The sequence below is a fragment of the Theropithecus gelada genome, chromosome 20 (genome assembly GCF_003255815.1).
Source record: "Theropithecus gelada isolate Dixy chromosome 20, Tgel_1.0, whole genome shotgun sequence".
Lineage (NCBI taxonomy): Eukaryota > Metazoa > Chordata > Mammalia > Primates > Cercopithecidae > Theropithecus > Theropithecus gelada.
In genome coordinates, this window is record NC_037688.1 from 67,433,396 (window position 1) to 67,453,137 (window position 19,742).

The 19,742-nt window shown below is 42.5% G+C and overlaps 1 protein-coding gene across 4 annotated transcripts in view; it reads left to right on the forward strand.

Annotated features, from left to right (window-relative positions):
- Positions 1–551: 551 nt before the first annotated feature.
- The window catches only part of MARF1 (meiosis regulator and mRNA stability factor 1), a 49,132-nt gene continuing 29,941 nt past the window's right edge, over positions 552–19,742 (forward strand). For 2 of the 4 annotated variants that reach the window (XM_025371102.1, XM_025371103.1), the window contains exons 1-10: positions 552–699; positions 4,465–4,666; positions 7,747–8,433; positions 9,183–9,357; positions 10,277–10,503; positions 12,638–12,755; positions 13,940–14,112; positions 18,301–18,729; positions 18,934–19,091; positions 19,180–19,338. In XM_025371102.1, the coding sequence (XP_025226887.1) occupies positions 4,523–4,666; positions 7,747–8,433; positions 9,183–9,357; positions 10,277–10,503; positions 12,638–12,755; positions 13,940–14,112; positions 18,301–18,729; positions 18,934–19,091; positions 19,180–19,338 (2,270 nt within the window). In that variant the 5' untranslated portion in view covers positions 552–699; positions 4,465–4,522. The remainder of the gene's footprint in view (positions 700–4,464; positions 4,667–7,746; positions 8,434–9,182; positions 9,358–10,276; positions 10,504–12,637; positions 12,756–13,939; positions 14,113–18,300; positions 18,730–18,933; positions 19,092–19,179; positions 19,339–19,742) is intronic. The other 2 variants (XM_025371104.1, XM_025371106.1) reach the window with 2 other exon arrangements.

Sequence of the window (19,742 nt, forward strand, 5' to 3'; positions counted from 1 at the left end):
CCGGGTTGGCAGTTATTTTTTTTCTTCACTTGCCACTAGGTTGCACTAGATTTAGGATGCTAGGGAATATGCGCCATTTAATTTTTAAAAATAAAGTAGGACCATCACGTGACGAGACCTGAGCGAGGGGGTAAAAAAAAAAGCAGAAACGATCGGGTTTTTCATTGAAATTCCGTTCAAATCGCCTTCCCTCCAAAGCCTGAAAAGAGCCGAATTCTATTAAATCCTGGTTGGCAGGTTTTTTCCTCGGATCCACGTCACGAGCTCTCTCATTCTCCGCTTCAAGGTTCCTTTCGACTCCACAACGTGAAGCCAGGGGGAAGGCCTCCTTAAACTGGGGGTTTTCGCCAAAAAAGCCAGGGTCACCCCCCGGGAAAGTCCCTATTTAGGGGTTTATCGGGAGGGGACTGAGCCTGACGAGGCTGCAGGGCCGCGAGGCCCCGCCCCCCCCGGGGTTCCCAGCATGCCCCGCGCGGACAGGACGCGGCGGAGGAGGCGGGGCGAGGAGGGGGCGGGGCGAAGGGGAGAGAAGGGCGTCGGTTTTGCGACAGGGGCGGTGCGGTGCGGAAGCGGAAGTGGAGGGTGCGCTTGGCGGCGGCGGCGGGAGCTGCGGAGTCGGGAATCAAAACAAAGGGCCTGGGGGGGCGGGGGGAAGGCGGCGGGGCCGGAATGTGAGCGGAGGTGGAGCCGGCGGCAGAGGTGAGTTTGCAGACAGCGCTGCGACCAGACCCCAGCAGGCTCTGTTCCGGGGCCAGCGGGGCGGGACGGAGGACAGTACCCTCTCTTTCCCCTGGTGGGATGGTGGTGGAGGGGGCAGGTTGGCTAACTGGGACACGCCTGTCGGCCCCCCCAAGAAAGAGTTGGCTTGTCTCCCTTTCGGGTCCATTCACTGCTGTCACTGTTGGCGCCGCTGTTCCCCTTCGAGGGTATTTGGCTCCCCGCCCGCCCCTGTCTGTCTGACCCCCAGAGGGGCCCTCCAGGAGTGAAGTGCACAGCTGGAAGGTTAAGAGAGAAGGAAAGGGGCGGGTGTTTTTGCAACACCCTCCCCCCTCCCCGGCCGTTTTGCATTCTCCTCGGCCTTTTAGCAAGCCGTAGGGTGTAGTCTCAGGGTTGACAGATAGTGTTTAGGGCTTCAGCCACTCTCACTAGTAGTTGTAATGCGACCTCTTGATACACCTTTTAGAGTTTCTCAAGCACCTTTACGGTAATACCAAGAGTTGTCCAATTGCATTTGTATCTTTTGGACTTCTCTGAGCGGTAAATCTCTGAGCGGTAAATATTCTTCTGTTTTGCAAATCGGTGTATTGAAACCTAAACTGTCTTCCTAGATATTTATTAAGCTTTATTCGTTCAACAGTTTTTTATTGAAATGTGCCAGGCATTGTACTAAGGGCAGGAGACGGAATAGTGAATAAGAAAACATAGTCTCTGCTGTCATGGAGTTTATATTCTAAATGGGGAGAAAGATAATAAAATAAGCTAAAAAGGCCACTTTAAACACAGAGCTATGGGGGAGAAAACGGTAATGGGATGGAGTGGTGTGGGATCAAGGACTACATTGGGTGCTAAAGAAACACCGTTTGCTAAATGTTCCCTGTAATTATCCAAACAACGGCCTTGTAAGGTGGTTTCTATTATTGTCACACCCATTTTAGAGATGGCATCTGAGGTTCAGAGAGATTGTGAGTTGTCCAAAGCTGCACCACGGTAGAATTGGAGACCAAAATGCAGACAGTCGACAGAGTCAACCGAATTGCCCAAAAGAGTTGGAGAGAGTGACAGAAAGGAGACCATCACTCAAGTCAAACAGAACCTGCTTTTAGCTATCTAAGTTGCTTCGTGGATAATATTTGGGAAATTTTCAGGGTGCAGGCACCTGAAAGTTTTTACTTTTAATCGCTTGTATTGTGCAGTATTGAAGGCACCTTGGTGTAGTGGAAAGGGGTGAACAAACCTAATTTTGTGTCAGGCTCGCTACAAAACTTCATTAAGTTTGTGTTTCCCCCTCTGCAAAAATGTAGCTAATTTCTCCCCTGTCTACCTCCCAGAATTATTGCGAAAATTATATAAGTGGTTCCCACCGTCTGGGTTTTTTTCATTATATTCCTTGTGCCAAGCACAGACCTGCTGCATAGTAGATACTAAGTAAATATTTGCTGAATGAAGACATAAGTAATGTTAAATGAAAATACCTTGTAAACTAGATTATACTGTAAATGTCGGCTCACTTTCAGGATTTGGCTTTGAAGAAGTTTGAGAAAATGTTTAAGTTGTGTACACCTTGAATATCACAGATGCTTAGGATTTTGAGGGGAGCTTTTTGGGGGACATAAAACCTGTATCTAATAGGAAAAGCAAGAGTCGTAATTTACTATCAGTGGTAGCAGTTAAATCCATCCCTGTCTCCAAATTAACCACTCCCCATAGTGTGTAGTGGGTAAATGGTGTGCTTTATTAATTAAATTCTTCATTCAACTAATGTTTACCTTGTATTTACAGAATAGAGGGCATTTTGGTTGGCACAAGAGATGCAGTGGTGAAAATAGACAGTGGGGTTCATGTATCTAATTTTTTTTTTTTTTTCTGTGTAATGCAGTGGCAGGGGAGAAATTAGCCACATTTTACATAGGAGGAAACAGAAACTTCAAAACGAAAATTTTTTTAGAGATGGAATCTCACTCTGTTGCCCACGCTGAAGGGCAGTGGCCCAATCATAGTTCACTGCAGCCTCAAATTCTTGGGCTCAAGAGATCCTCCCACCTCAGTCTCTCCAGTAGCTGGGACTACGTGCACGCTGCCACACCATGCTAATTTTTTAAACTTTATTTTATTTTAGAGCTGTGATCTTGCTGTGTTGCCCAGGCTGACAAAAGAGCCACATAGTAAATAAGGCTTTGTGGGCCATACAGTCTCTTTACAGAGACTCTCTTGGCAGCTCTGCAATTGGAATGCAAAAGCAGCCATAGGCAGTATTTAAATGAATGAGTGTGTCTGTGTCCCAGTAAAACTTTATTTATGGACACTGAAATTTGAATTCATGTAATTTTGTTTGTTTTTGAGATAGGGTCTCACTCTGTCGCCCAGGCTGCAGTGCAGTGGCAGAGTCACAACTCACTGCAGCCTCGACCTCCTGGGCTCAAGCAATCCTCACACCTCAGCCTCCCAAGTAGCTGGGACTACAGGCTTGCACCACCATGCTCGGCTAATTTTTTGTATTTTTTGTAGAGATGGGGTTTTGCTGTGTTGCCCAGGCCGGTCGGGAACTCCTGGGTTCAAGCAATCCACCGACCTTGGCCTCCCAAAGTGCTGCGTTTATAGGCCTGAGCCACGGTAGGGTGGCTCGCTTGCATTTATTGTTGAGACCTGTAAGAGTGTTGTTGCCCTGGCATAGATATGACACATCTGCGACTTGAGATTTTTCTATCAGTTAGATTTTCAGTGATAGATCAGATTGCACTTCATCCTTAGTAAACTAAGAAATTGGTTCAATTTGTTCTGTAGCAAATCAGATTCAAAGTCCACAGAGGCCACTTAGTTTGGACCTTCCATGCTCGGATCAAAGAAACAGTGCAAGACGTTGTTCTTAAATCACTTTTAAAATCTTACACATAGTTGTTAATGAGGATGTGGTGGTGGCTCTTTTACTCAGGTTAGATGCTCTCTTCTGTTAACTTTTGACTTTCCTAAGCAGAGTCTTTAAGGAGAGAGAGCCGAAAAGAATTAAGAAAAACTAGAAAAAATTGATCCCAGCCAAGTGAGGAGGTAAAGTCTCACTCTGGAGTATACAAGTTTCCAAGATAGGGTTACTTATCTCAGGCATGGTTATGTGTAGAAAGGAAACAGGACTCACGGAGAGTTCATTTTTCATTTGAAGAGCTATGGAACATGAAGAATTGCAGATTATAGATTTTTTAAAAAATCAGATTGATAGAGTTGGATTTTAAGCATAAACAGAGTCAACCAAGTTTGCCAAATTTTATTAACCTGTAATTTGCTCTGATACTTATTCTTTTGTGGTTTTTTCCTTCATTTATTTTATTATTATTATTTTGTTTAAGGTTTGAACTGTTGGCCAGGTGCAGTGGCTAATGCCTGTAATCCCAACACTTTGGGAGGCCGAGGAGGGTGGGTCACTTGAGGTCAGGAGTTCAGGACCAGCCTGGCCAAGTTGGTGAAACCCCATCTCTACTAAAAATATAAAATTTAGCCAGGCATGGTGGCAGGCTCCTGTAGTCCCAGCTACTCGGGAGGCTGAGGCAAGAAAATCACTTGAACCTGGGAGGCAGAGGTTGCAGTGAGCTGAGATCGTACCACTGCATGCCAGCCTGGGCGACAGAGCAAGACTCCCTCTCGAAACAAAGATTTGAATTGTTGAGAGCCATTGCACTGTAAATATGGCTGCAGTGTTGCAAACTTTGTACTTATGCAAGGAAATAACACTGACATCTTACTCGTTCCTAACAGGGTGGAAGAATGAAAGAAAAGAAAGATGAAAGAATGTTGAATCACTTTGCATGGCTGTATGATGGAAGGAAAGGGAACTGAGAACTCCTGCAGTAGAACACGTGGATGGCTTCAACAAGATAATGACGCTAAGCCATGGCTTTGGAAATTCTCTAATTGCTTTTCTCGTCCTGAGCAGACGCTGCCACATAGTCCCCAAACGGTAACTATACGCAAGACTAAGGACGTAGCGGGTTCCTCATCCAAATAGATGAGAGAGGTCCATTTGGTCTGGGATACAGTCTCTCATCCTGGAGTCTCTGCCACATTTTTCTGTAGATCTTGCCTGTATTGCCCCTTGTACCATATTATAATGTGAGAGCACAGCATGATTTTTTAACTCCTCTATTTCACTCTGAGTACCAGTAGATGCCTTAAATATTTAATGGTAAAATTTGGGAAAGATTTCTTTCTCATTAAAGTCACAGGTAACAAAGATTAAAAGTCCACATTGTGGAGTAAAATCAGAAGAAAGTACAAAATATGTTGTATTTTACTGTAGCCCTCTGAGTTTTGAGTCTATAATCTAGGAAGGGTTGGGAAGAGCTTATCACTGCCTGTTTTTTTTCTTTGAGATTTCTCTTGAATATTTATTTCTCAGTACAAATTTATGTCTCCTAACGTCTTGCTTACTCATTGTGATTTTCACATTTTCTTTTCTTTTTTTTTTTCTTTTTTTTGAGACGGAGTCTTGCTCTGTCGCCCAGGCTGAAGTGCAGTGGCCAGATCTCAGCTCACTGCAAGCTCCGCCTCCCGGGTTTACGCCATTCTCCTGCCTCAGCCTCCGGAGTAGCTGGGACTACAGGCGCCCGCCACCTCGCCCGGCTAGTTTTTTGTATTGTTTTAGTAGAGACAGGGTTTCACCGGGTTAGCCAGAATGATCTCGATCTCCTGACCTCGTGATCTGCCCGTCTTGGCCTCCCAAAGTGCCGGGATTACAGGCTTGAGCCGCTGCGCCTGGCCGCCTTTTTTTTTTTTTTTTTTTTTGAGATGGAGTCTTCTCTGTTGCCCAGGCTGGAGTGCAGTGGTGCGATCTCGGCTTATTGCAACCTCTGCCTCCCTGGTTTAAGCAGTTCTCCTGCCTCAGCCTCCTGAGTGGCTGAGATTACAGGCCTGCACCACCATACCTGGCTAATTTTTTTGTATTTTTAGTGAAGATGGGGTTTCGCCGTGTTGGCTAGGCTTGGTCTTGACATCCTGACCTCAAGTGATCCTCCTGCCTCAGCCTCCCAAAGTGCTGGGATTACAGGCATGAGCCACCGTGCCCAGCCACTTTTGACATTTCCTGATTTCATTTCATGCACTTATGTTACCACCTTTCTAGTTCTTATTTTGTATTGTACTTGGGATTCAAGTGAGATTGTACTACAATTTTATATAAGGGTATTAGTAACTTTTTTTAAAATTATTTTTTGAGACGGAGTCTCGCTCAGCTTCCTAGGCTGTAGTGCAGTGGCACAATCTTGGCTCACTGCAACCACTGTCCCCCGGGTTCAAGGGAGTCTCCCGTCTCAGCCTCCCTAGTAGCTGGGATTACAGGCATCCGCCATCATGCCCAGCTAATTTTTGCATTTTGGTAGAGATGGGGTTACACCATGTTGGCCAGGCTGGTTTTGAACTACTGACCTTAGGTGATCCACCCGCCTTGGCCTCCCAAGTGCTGGGATTACAGGCGTGAGCTGCCGCGCCCGGCTGGGTATTAATAACTTTTTAAAAACCAATTTAATTCTCTATTTTTTCTAGGTTTTCACTATATGGTTGTCTTTGTTGCAAGGCATCAAGTAATTTGAGTCATTTTAGGAGTGTTTTATTTTAGGGACAGTTGACGATGAGGGTTGGCATCAAAAGCAAGGCTTCCTGGGATGGGATGGTAGATCTCGTCCTTATGGAGTCACACAATTCAGAATTACTCGGTCAACTTTACAGATCTTGAAACTCAGTTTTGTCAGTGGCATGCAGAATGGAGTAGGTTCGGGGGATCAACTCATAATAAGCCTGCCTGTATGAGCCTGATCTGTATAAATCAGAGTACCATTGTGTTAATTTCAGTCTGACTATAATTACCAAGAGGGCAGTTCATTGGCTGGTCAGCCCATTGCTGTTACCTCCCTTTTAGGGAAAGTTTAGCTGAAAATTCACATTTCTTCCAGATGAGCATATGCTCCCAGGTGAGTGTAGAATCACAGCAAAAGGAGTGGAATTGTAGGTGTCAGATGGACCCTCGGGTGCTGTGAAGGGTGAGCACGTCTCGGTCACCGTAGCAGGGCACCCTTTTCATCTTAATGGCTCTTGCAGTCAGCCTGTGAAGGCGGATGAGTTTAGTCCCCTTTCAGTGGCTAGGTGCTGTGCCAGGTGCTCTATGTGCTCTATCTTATTTTATCCTCCTAGCAACTCTAGGAGGTATATTGTATTGTTCCCAATTTATGGATGAGGAAACCAAAGTGTAGGTTAATAACTTACCCAAGGTCATAGAACTGTTGATTATCAGATTCTAACCCAGGTCTCTGCCAATGATGCTCTGCTTAGAACCTTTGTAATATACTGGCTTCCTGTGTTTATGTTGGAGTCATGTGGCAAACGGTTTGTCTTGGATCTTTTTCTCGAATAGTTTTCTAATTTCTCTAAATCTTTTCACTGGCTACAGTATAATTGTCATTATGGCTTTAGGTCATTATATCTCAGGGTTTATGAAATGTCATCAGCAACATGGGTGGGCCATCTGGGTAGATGGCTGATCTCATCTGTGTTTGAAACTTTACTCCTTTCCTTGGGGGATCTTACTGAAATCCCTTAGGAACTGACCACGGGAACTATAAAGGATTGTCCTCAAACCACCGTGTGTGTTAGCCGCCTTTATTGAATGCTGTTTGTGTGACTGTGTTGTTTTCATACCACCTATTTTGTCTTCAGAGGATTCTATGAGGCAAGGGGAAATTATCAAAAGGAAGTTACTGAGGCATGGCGGCTGCTAAAGATGTAAATAGGCCCTCCCATCCCAGTCTGTTTCGATTCAGGAAGCATGTAGTCTTCATTTTAGTTGTGTGTTCCAATGTTCACTTCCTGCAGACCTCTCTGAAGAATGTTCCTGATTTTAACTAGCTGTGATTCCATTTTGTTCAGTTATGATTTAGTGATGTAACAGAATTGAACACTTTTTCTGTTTGTGAATGCAGTAGGATATGAGTAACCAAAAAAACCATGGGCCTCATAAAATTAATTTATGTTTTGATTTTCTTTTCTCAGAAAGAGTACATGGAGAACAAGAAAGTTGCTGTGGAACTAAAGGATGTACCATCTCCCCTTCATGCTGGCTCTAAGCTTTTTCCAGCAGTCCCACTTCCTGATATTCGTTCTCTTCAGCAGCCTAAAATACAGCTTTCATCTGTCCCCAAAGTAAGCTGCTGTGCTCATTGCCCTAATGAACCCTCCACTTCGCCAATGCGTTTTGGTGGTGGCGGTGGCGGTAGTGGAGGTACCAGTAGCTTGATTCACCCGGGCGCACTGTTAGACTCGCAAAGCACCAGGACAATCACGTGTCAGGTAGGGTCAGGGTTTGCTTTCCAGTCTGCATCTTCACTCCAGAATGCCTCAGCTAGGAACAATTTGGCAGGCATTGCAAGTGACTTTCCCAGCATGTGTCTAGAGAGTAACCTGTCTTCCTGCAAACACCTGCCCTGTTGTGGAAAACTCCACTTCCAATCATGTCATGGTAATGTGCACAAGCTACATCAGTTTCCGACTCTGCAGGGCTGCACCTCCGCTGGCTATTTCCCCTGTTCTGATTTCACAAGTGGGGCTCCAGGGCATTTGGAAGAGCACATTTCACAGTCGGAGCTAACGCCTCACTTGTGCACCAACTCTTTGCACCTTAATGTGGTACCTCCGGTTTGTTTAAAGGGCTCACTTTACTGCGAAGACTGTCTAAACAAGGTTCGTATCTTTTTATTTCTTACGTTGGGTGCAGCTGAGGATTGAGGAATGACTTTTTTGAAGTGGATTTATCTTGAAAAGTCTTTATTATATATGGGGTTGAAGGTTCTCCTATGGTATAGGGGAGTCTCCTCATCAGCATAATTTTTGCTGGTTCTGAAAGAAACAAAGGGTAAAATGGGAGAGCATTCAGAAAAGTAGAGAGTCATTATTTTTGTAGTTTATACTTTTAGAGCCTCTTGTTGCAATAAATCTATTTCTTATATGTGAGACTAGGTTGGCAAAGCCTTCGTGTTCTATCTTTAAAGACTAAAGCACAATGGATTTCTTATAACTTACATTCAACTTACACATAAGTCCATTCATGTAATGTAGATAACTGCATATTGTCTTTTTGCAATAATGTGGGAAACCTGAAACTTGGCCTCAGTCACATTGGTGTTCAAGTGAGACTTTACTACCCTTTATGTAAAATATGTGTGAGGTCTTCGTTGCAGCAGACTCCTGCCCCAAAATGTAAAGATCTGACCACGTGAATATCTTTCTTGATCATGTCAAGTCACTTCTGGAAATGAATTTACAAATTGATAGCTAATGGTTCTTGGAAAGATTATTTGAAAGTATGTTTTCTTACAGGCTAGCAAGTGGAAAGATAAAACACTTAGTGTGTTTTCAGTTGTTGTATATAACTCCAGCTTCTGAAATGATGTATCTGACACCTCCTCCTTTTTAAAAAAAATTTAAAACAGCCAGCAAGAAATAGCATAATCGATGCAGCTAAAGTTTGGCCAAATATACCACCTCCAAATACTCAACCTGCACCTCTTGCTGTCCCTCTGTGTAATGGCTGTGGAACCAAAGGAACAGGGAAGGAGACCACGTTGTTATTGGCGACCAGTCTAGGCAAAGCTGCTTCAAAATTTGGTAAATGACAGTATGGCATAAATTGTGCATATTTAAATAGCTTTCAATATCTGATACTAACACTGCATTTAATCACCTTTGAAGGATTCCTTATGGTTCTAAAGCTACTGTGTGTGTGAGTCTCCGTTTCCATATCTTGGTAGAAATCTTTTTTTTATTACAGACCAGGAAGTCATTTGCCCTTTATGTTGGGCCGAGGCTGTACACAGAAGCTGTGTATAGAAAAATTGGTAGTATATCAGGAGAAATAAAAGTGCTGGAAAAGATTTGGTGTCACCTTAGGTTGGAAATCACACTTGTTGATGGTATACTCCCTAGAAATGTTCAGAATAATTTAGTAATGGCTGATTAAAAACGGTATTTGAAAACCAAAGAGTTCTCAGTAAAAATAATTTCCCTGAAAAGTAGTTAATGCAATACATTTTGAAAACATTTTTAAAATGTTAAATCAGATGTTAATGTTAATGCAGCGTTAACTCAGAATCAATGACAGTAACAGCTTCACCCTTTGTCAGCTCCTCAGTGCTGGTTAATACCAAGCAGGTAGATAAGTGTGGGCTAATCTTGAAAGTCGGATCTTGGAGCTGCAGAATCCGGCCAGTTAATGTGCTCGTGTTTAGGGAAGCATCACTGCTTAATGTCAGAATGGCTCATGCTTTGAGATGGATTTATTTTGGGCTTAAAGTCACTTGATTTTTAGATTTGTCTTCTCCTGAAACACAGGAATAATCTCTTAGAGTGATACTTTGACAGCTTGATTGCTTATTAGGTCAACCAGTGAGGTTGGTAGCCTTAAAACTTAGCATTAATTAATAATTTAGTTTTTCTGCCACTCAGAATGATAGGTAGTTTATTATCTTATTTTAATTTGCCATTTGTTTTCCACTACAAGTGATCGAAAATGTTAACATTTCTTAAGGGTCACCAGAAGTTGCAGTAGCTGGACAGGTGCTAGAAAACTTACCTCCCATTGGAGTTTTTTGGGATATTGAAAACTGCTCCGTTCCCTCTGGCCGGTCAGCAACTGCTGTTGTGCAAAGAATCCGTGAGAAGTTTTTTAAAGGCCACAGAGAAGCAGAATTCATCTGTGTGTGTGACATCAGTAAAGAAAACAAGGAAGTTATTCAAGAGCTAAATAATTGCCAGGTAAAAAAAAAAAAAAAGTAATAATTTTAATCTATAGTAGAGGAATAAGCAGATGTATGTTTGTTTTGAGACAGAGTCTTAAGTGTCACCCAGGCTGGAGTGCTGTGACGCAGTCATGGCTCACTGCAGCCTCGAACCCTGGGACCCCAGTGATCCTCCCACCTCAGCCTCCCAAGTAGCTGGGGTCACAGATGCATGCTGTCATGCTCGGCTCATTTTTTATTTTTTGTAGAGACAAGGTCTCCCTATGTTCCAACCAGAAACAAACTGAGAACCCATGACTGTATTCTCTCCCTTGAACACCCCTGGATGGCTTTTAGGATCTGGAGTTAGGTGGTGGAGGCTCATCTCAAACTCCTGGGATCAAGCAGTCCTCTTGCCTTGGCCTCTCAAAGTGCTGTACATGTGTGGGTTTTTGTTTTTGTTGTTGTTTTTTTGGAATTCTGATTGAAAATTTGTTTAATGATAATGCATTTGTACCAAGTTTTCAAATAAATTAGCAAAAGACCACTTCCAAAGTACTAAAAATAATTTAATCATTCTTATCTTTCAGTTATGCTCCCTAATTTATACTTTAGTTCTATACTGGTATAATGGTTATATATGTATTTTTTCCTTTGATTTTCATTATTGCTGTTTGAACCAGGCACGCAGAATATATTATTTACAATTTACAAATTAAACTGAGGCCCTAAGAGGTGAAGAAACTTCTTTAAGATCACTTGGCCAGGAAGAGCAAGGATATGAATCTAGATTTGTCTGACCCCAAGAGTCTGTGTTTTTAAGCTGAAACTAGAAATCAGGTCTTTTGACTTTTAGACAATTAATTCTATTGATAGCCCATATTGCTTGTCTAAAATGATATACCCATGTTCTTTACAAAAACCAGCAAGTAGTTATTGTGTATTGCAGGTGCCTGAGGCACCTTTCTCAGAATTACTTTTGAGAAATTAACCTTTCTCAAAATTAACCTTTCCTTCCTTTGGAGACTTACATGTGAACCTGATAGTTATAACAAAAATAAATGCATTTTAGCTCCCTTAGGGGATATCCTCCCTCCTGTCTCCACCACCTAGCCCCAGATTCTGAAAGCCATCCAGAGGTGTCCAAGGGAGACAATACAATCATGGATTCTCAATTTCTGTTTCTGGTTGGGCTAGTAAAGCACCTTCCTTATCTCTCTTTTCTGCTTATTAGTAGAGACAGAAACTAAAAACCATGGCTTCAGGCTACTAAAAGCCTAAAACAAAACAGAAAACAACAAAATAAGGCGGGTTGCACAAGCTTGCATGGGTACCATAGACATATGACATACAACACAGCCTTAAGTATTATTTTAGTCATTTATCTGATCTCTACCACTTCCAAATTGTTGGCAGAAGCTATTAGAGCAAATTTAACTGAGTTCAAATTTCACTTCCTATTTTCTACTTATTTTCTGAAAAGAGGATGAAAGAAATGCAAAAACAGAAGATGGAGATGAGAGCAGGGTTAGTCACAGACCCAGTTAGTTCATATCGAGAACCAATGTTGAGATTACTGAGATCTGGTTGTAATTTTTTTACCATTCCTAATAGTAATGAGAATTTTTTTTTATCAAGAATTACTTATTAAAATATGGGCAGACATCAGTGATAGACTGGATAAGGAAAATGTGGCACATACACACTATGGAATACTATGCAGCCATAAAAAAGAATGAGATAATGTCCTTTGTAGGGACATGGATGAAGCTCGAAGTCATTATTCTCAGCAAACTAATGCAGGAACAGAAAACCAAACAGTGCATGTTCTCACCTTCTAAGTGGGAGTTAAACAGTGAGAACACATGGACATGGGGAGGGGAACAACACACACTGGGGTCTGTCTGTCAGGGGGTTAGGGCAAGGGGAGGAAGAGCATTAGAACAAATACCTAATACATGTGGGGCATAAAACCTAGATGATGGGTTGATAGGTGCAGCGAACCACCATGGCGCATGTATACCTATGTAACAAACCTGCACGTTCTGCACACGTACCCCAGAACTTAAAGTATAATAAAATTTAAAAAAAAATAAAAAATATGGGCAGAATATGTAGCAGTTTTCTAGCCTCAGCTCCTGCTTATTCACCCTTATTATAAATTAATGCAGGTAACCGTTGCCCACATCAATGCGACTGCAAAGAATGCCGCTGATGATAAACTACGGCAGAGTCTCCGCAGGTTTGCAAATACCCACACTGCTCCAGCCACAGTGGTTCTTGTGTCAAGTAAGTACAGAAACATCTGCTAACTTCAGCTAAACTCACTGCATGGGAAATTATCGCAGAAGCCAGAAACATGCGAAAGTAAAACGTATCCCCAAAGAGGCTGAAGTGCATGAGACATGTTTATGATTATTGTTGAGAACTGTTTAGAAAAAAATTGGGTCTAGGTAGATTTCTGTGTTTCCTCCTTGGAACTTGAGTTATTGTGGGACCAAGTTTATTTTTTATTTGTATTTTATTCATTTATTTTGAGATGAGAGTTTCGCTTTTGTTGCCCAGGCTGGAGTGCAATGGTGCAATCTTGCTAGGCTCACCGCTACCTCCGCCTCCCAGATTCAAGCGATTCTTCTGCCTCAGCCTCCCGAGTAGCTAGGATTGCAGGCATGCGCCACCACGCCCAGCTAATTTTGTATTTTTAGTAGATATGGGGTTTCTCCATATTGGTCAGGCTAGTCTCAAACTCCCGACCTCAGGTGATCCACCCTCCTTGGCCTCCCAAAGTGCTGGAATTACAGGTGTGAGCCACTGCGCCTGGCTGGGACCAGGTTTATTGAAAAATGTGATTTTTTTTTCTTCCTTTTTTTTTTTTGGAGACGGAGTCTCGCTTTGTCGCCCAGGCTGGAGTGCAGTGGCCGGATCTCAGCTCACTGCAAGCTCCGCCTCCCGGGTTTACGCCATTCTCCTGCCTCAGCCTCCCGAGTAGCTGGGACTACAGGCGCCCGCCACCTCGCCCGGCTAGTTTTTTGTATTTTTTAGTGGAGACGGGGTTTCACTGTGTTAGCCAAGATGGTCTCGATCTCCTGACCTCGTGATCCGCCCATCTCGGCCTCCCAAAGTGCTGGGATTACAGGCTTGAGCCACCGCGCCTGGCCTCTTCCTTTTTTTTTTTACCTTGTGCTCAGTATTACTAATTTTTAAAGTTTAAGATAAATTTCAAATTTGAGTCTCCCCAACGTATTTGCTCCCTTTTAATACTGAAAGTAACATATGTGTCTTGGAATTCTTTTGATAAGATTGTCTTACATTCTTCTGCTGTGAAACGTGTTTCTTTCCTAAGAAATGGGGGAAGAAATTTTGAATATAGTCCAGCCTTTCCTTTCTTCTCAGTGGGTGTCAATAGAGTTGTCTGTCTTTGTCAAGTGTTTCTAATGTTTGGGGATGGGGTTGGTCTGTACCTTTTCTTTCAGCTGATGTCAATTTTGCATTGGAACTTAGTGACCTGAGACACAGGCATGGTTTCCACATTATTTTGGTCCATAAAAACCAGGCCTCAGAAGCACTGCTGCATCATGCTAACGAGCTGATCAGATTTGAAGAGTTCATTTCCGACTTGCCCCCCAGGTTACCACTAAAAATGCCAGTAAGTGGGTTTGCGTTATTTTGCCATTTTCCAATATTACATTGTGGAGGCCGAAAGCCCATAGTAAGGGGGTTGCCAGGCCCAGAGGGGGCTGTTCTTTGTAAGAGGTGGGTTAGATTTTGAAGTAAGGCTTAGAAACCTTCAGTTCTTCTCTTACAAATATACAGAGAATTGGTATGTATGAAGTTTGCTTTTATTTATTTCAAAATATCATGTGAAATTGACTTGTAGATTTACCTTCCCAACTTGCCAGTGTCTTCAAAGCTAACAGTGTTTTGTGTCAGGTGGATAGAAATAACAGATTAAAAGTCATTATTCTTTTCACTTGCAAGTATTATGGGTAGAGAATATGGCAAGGGTTCTCACATACTTGTGTGGTTGGCGCCAAATAAGTGGAGTCATTGTGCATTTTTTCCGGTATTTAATCCTTAAGCTTCAGCGGGCCTCTGAGACTGTGCTTTCTATTGTGCATTCCCTGTGGTGCATGGGCACAGTTAGCAGGAGTGGTTATTGCTCCACCTGTGTGTAGCCTGTTTAAGCCATATACTGGGAGGGTGTGAGCACGTTTCCAGGACTAGCATTTCTGATAGACTTGACTTGGGTTAAGAATGCTTATTGCAGTGCTGAGCTGTGTTTAAGCTGTTTGGCAAATATGTGTGTAACTCTGAAAGAAATAATGATAATGGAGAAGTAGCCATGGTGTGGGTGATCCAGGAGAGTGGGCAATCCCATACATTAAATGCAGTCTTCCTATGTAACTTAATAACTGAGAGTTACAGAAGTACGTTAGAAATGATCTCATGCAAAGTCCTCATTTAATGGAGGAAAAAATCAGCTCTTAGAAAAAGTAAACGGGTCATCGGTGATTGCAGCAGTTAAGAGAGTGGGCCCCGGGTGTCCTGATTCCGGCACTTGCCTGCTAGTCCCCTGTGTCCCCTGATACCCAAGAAGCCCTTTGTCTGGTCTAAGATGAAACTCATGCTATGGACAGTTCAGAGTTGTGGATACCAGAGGCTTACCCAGGGAGTAAACATACACAGGCCTTACCTTCATCTTTTGAGGCTCTTTCCTAACTCACCTTTGTCATTATTTGTTTTTAGTCACTTGGCTGTAGTTATATTTCTTCCCTTTTGCTTCTGTTTGATGCTCACTTTTCTAACTTTGAAGGCCTTAAGTAAATACAGTGTTTTTTTCCCGGGAGGTGAAGGTTGCAGTGAGCTGAGATCGCGCCACTGCACTCTAGCCTGGTCGACAGAGCGAGACACTGTCTCAAAAAAAAAAAAAAAAAGTAAATGTAGTGTTTTAGGTAAGAACTTGCCCACTTTGGAGATTCTTATTCTTTATGGTTAAAAAAAAAAAAAAAAAAAAGCTTTGATAGTTCAAAACATTTAGTCTTGCTGGATGTTTTTTTCCCATCCACTAGAGTGATAATTTAAGGTACATTTATTTTTATGTTCTTTAGTCTGTTCCTTTAATTTTAATAAATTAAACATATATTGGTACTGCCTGGGTTTTGAGTCCCAGGTGTAATAGGAAAAGTGTAGATTTTGTTGATAATTGGTCAGTACCCTGCAAATAAAAAGAAAAGCCTCTGATTAGAAAAGTATGGTATGGGCCGAGTGAGGTGGCTCACGCCTGCAATCCCAGTACTTTGGGAAGCTGAGGTGGGCAGATCACAAATCACCTGAAGTCAGGAGTTTGAGACCAGCCTGGCCAACATGGCGAAACCCCATCTCTACTAAAAATACAAAAATTAGCCAGGTGTGGTGGCGGGCACTGGTAATCCCAGCTACTTGGGAGGCTGAGGCAGGAGAATCACTTGAACCTGGAAAGTGGAGGTTGCAGTAAGCCGAGATCACACCACTGCACTCCAGCCTGGGTGACAGAGTAGACTCTATCTCAAAAAATAAAAATAAAAAAAGTATGGTATGATCATTGTAAAAACAAAACACAATATTTAGAAATGTGGAAAGTGAAAACCCCGCAATTCTACCCTCCAGAAGTAACCACTGTTAATATTTTGGTATTACCCTCCAGATTTTAAAAATGTGTCACATATATGGTGTTCTGTGGCTTTTGGAAAAAAACTTTATGTCAGAGCTTGGCTGTCTTTTCGTGTTAATGTATATTAATATCAATCTGCCACATTTTAAAAACCAGAATTTTGGTTTGAAAAGTACTTGTATGGCTGGTCTTTATTTAACCAGTCTACCTGTTAGTGGACATTTTGTTTATACCCAGTTTTGTGTTTTGTTTTGTTTTGTTTTACCATTTCCAGCAAGGTAATTGATATCTTTAGGCTCCTGGGCTGACATACCATAGGGCAATTCCCAAGGCTTGAAAGTTCCGGGTTAGAATTTCACTATCAAGATATGTGTCGTCCTCCAGGAAGGTGGTACTAATTTACAGTCATGAAAGTATCTGTTTTAAATGTTTGCCAGGCCAATAAGTGAAAAACGGCATCATCTTATAATTGGCTTTTAAATTAAAATGTAACAGTACAAAATATCATTTTATGATTATTGTTGTTTGCTCTTTATTTCTTCTGTAAATTGTTCACATCCTTTGCCTGTTGTTAGTGATTTCTCTTATTGTTTCTGGATTTAACCCTTTATATAATTATCTTAAGTTTTCTCCTGGTGCTTTAATGGTTCTGCTTTTTAAAATATTCTTATTCTTATTTAAAAAAATTTTTTTTTGAAACACTGTCACTCAGGCTGGAGTGCTGTGGCGTGATCTCAGCTTACTGCAGCCTCCGCCTCCCGGGTTCAATTGATTCTCCTGCCTCAGCCTCCCGAGTAGCTGGGATTACAGGTGCCCGCCACCATGCCTGGCTAATTTTGTATTTTTAGTAGAGAGGAGGTTTCACTGTGTTGGCCAGGCTTGCCTCGAACTTCTGACCTCAGGTGATCACCCGCTTTGGCCTCCCAGAGTGCTGAGATTACAGGCATAAGCCACCATGCCAGGCCAAGTTCTACTTCTTTTTTTTTTTTTTTTTTTTTTTTAATTTTTTTTTTTTTGAGACGGAGTCTCGCGCTGTGTCACCCAGGCTGGAGTGCAGTGGCGCGATCTCGGCTCACTGCAAGCTCCGCCTCCCAGGTTCACGCCATTCTCCTGCCTCAGCCTCCGAGTAGCTGGGACTACAGGCGCCCGCCACCACGCCCGGCTAGTTTTTTGTATTTTTAGTAGAGACGGGGTTTCACCATGTTAGCCAGGATGGTCTCGATCTCCTGACCTCGTGATCCACCCGCCTCGGCCTCCCAAAGTGCTGGGATTACAGGCTTGAGCCACCGCGCCCGGCCCCAAGTTCTACTTCTTAATACATAAATTTCAATTTATCTGGAAGAATTATGACTACCCACTGCCAAATAGAACTTCCAGCCTGACTACTGGCAACCTGCTCTTGTAGCTGAACAGGCTCTAAGTTGTTGGGTATTTAAAATTTTTTTTTTTACTTAAGCCTATAGCACCCAGTATTCCCAGGCATTCTCCTATGCAAAAACTAACCAGGACCGACCCTGCTTAGCTTCTGGCTCTAACTTTATAAATTATTATTCAGCGGACCTGCCAAATAAATAGACATTTAAAAACAACTTCATCGAGATATGATTTACGTAGTACAAAATTCTGCTCTTTTAAGTGTACAGTAATTTTTAGTAAATTGAGTTATACAATTTTAGAATATTTTCATCACCTCAGTAAGATCTGTTATGCTAATTTATAGTTAATCCCCTTCCCCACTCCCGGGCACTACTAATCTTTCTGTCTCTGTAGATTTGTATTTTCTGGACACTTTATAGAAGTGGAATCATACAGTATACAGACTTCTGTGCCTAGCATATTATTTTTTATTTTTATTTTTTGAGACAGTGTCTCGCTCTGCCATTCAGAGTGGAGTGCAGTGGCACAGTCATTCCAGCCTCAGTCTTCCTGGGCTCAGGTTAATCCTCCCACCTGAGTACCTGGGACTGCAGGCATGCACCACCATGCCCAGCTAAAGCATATTATTTAAAACAATATTCAGCTACTTTGTCAACACTATATGATTTACCCTCCCCCCTCTAAATCACTGTCACCTCCTCTCCAAAGTTGTTAACTGAAGTTTCGAGGTCACCCATTGTTCTTATTTTGAAATTGAATGTGTGCCCTTGAGTTAACCTGATGTAACACTTCTTTCCTCTGTATTAGCAGTGCCACACTCTGCTCTATGTTTATAACCTACCAGCAAATAAAGATGGCAAGAGCGTCAGCAACAGGCTCAGACGCCTGTCCGATAATTGTGGTGGGAAAGTGCTGAGTATCACAGGCTGCAGTGCAATTCTCCGCTTCATAAACCAAGATAGTGCAGAGCGCGCTCAGAAGCGAATGGAAAACGAAGATGTCTTTGGTAATAGGATCATTGTGTCATTTACTCCAAAAAATAGAGAACTCTGTGAAACAAAGAGTTCAAATGCAATTGCTGATAAAGTGAAGTCTCCCAAAAAACTTAAGAATCCAAAATTGTGCCTCATCAAAGATGCAAGTGAACAATCTTCCAGTGCCAAAGCCACGCCTGGAAAAGGGTCACAGGCAAATTCTGGATCTACTACAAAAAATACAAATGTTAAAAGTTTACAGGTAATTTTGATACCTCTTGCTTTCTGAAGTTTATGGTAGGTTTGGTTTCTTCGTTTCTGTGTTTTACGTGCCCGCTTGCTTTTGGCGTGTCCCTTTTTGATTTCAGTGTTTCAAATGATACTCAGAGTCAATCGTTTTCTGTAAAAGCTCTAACAAATCTTGGGTACTTAAAATTTAAACCCCACTGTCCTTGTGTCTTTGAAGGAGCTGTGCCGCATGGAGTCAAAAACTGGTCATAGAAACAGTGAGCAGCAGCAAGGTCACCTGAGGCTGGTAGTACCCGCTCACGGTAACTCAAGTGCTGCAGTGCCGACGCCGAAAAACTCGGGGGTGGCAGAACCTGTTTACAAAACCAGTCAGAAGTATGTGAAACTACTCTTTCTCATAGCTGCTTCTTGAATGTGAAGGAAGACATATGACCTTTTCCGTTCAATTTTCCCCTTCTGTTAGAAAAGAGAACCTCAGTGCCCGAAGTGTTACCAGTTCTCCTGTAGAGAAAAAAGATAAAGAGGAGACTGTATTCCAAGTGAGTTATCCGTCTGCTTTTAGCAAGTTAGTTGCATCCAGGCAAGTCAGTCCTCTGCTCGCATCTCAGTCTTGGTCTTCTAGGTGAGTCTGGCTTCTTGACCCGTGGGGGTGGTTACATGTAATAGGAAGGATTATGAAATAGTATGTTTGTTGAAAAGAATTCAGATAGTACTGAAATGCACAAAGTAAGTCTCCCATCCCTCCTCTGCCAGTTCCCCTCTCCTCAGGTAATCATCGTTAACATTTAGGGACAATGCTTTCATGATTTCTTCTTCTTCCATCTGGAAATTGTGGCAAGCAGAGGTGAGAAAGAGAAGCCTGTTGGAGAGTCCCTGGCCAGTGCTGGGAGGCATGTTAAGATGTCCCTGTGTTCACTGTGTTGAGGAAAAAGCCCAAAACAGCCATGCATTGGTGGTTCTTATTAATATGGTACTGTATTGGAAGCTGTTTGAGAAGTGATGTTTTCTGTAAACTATAGTAATTAT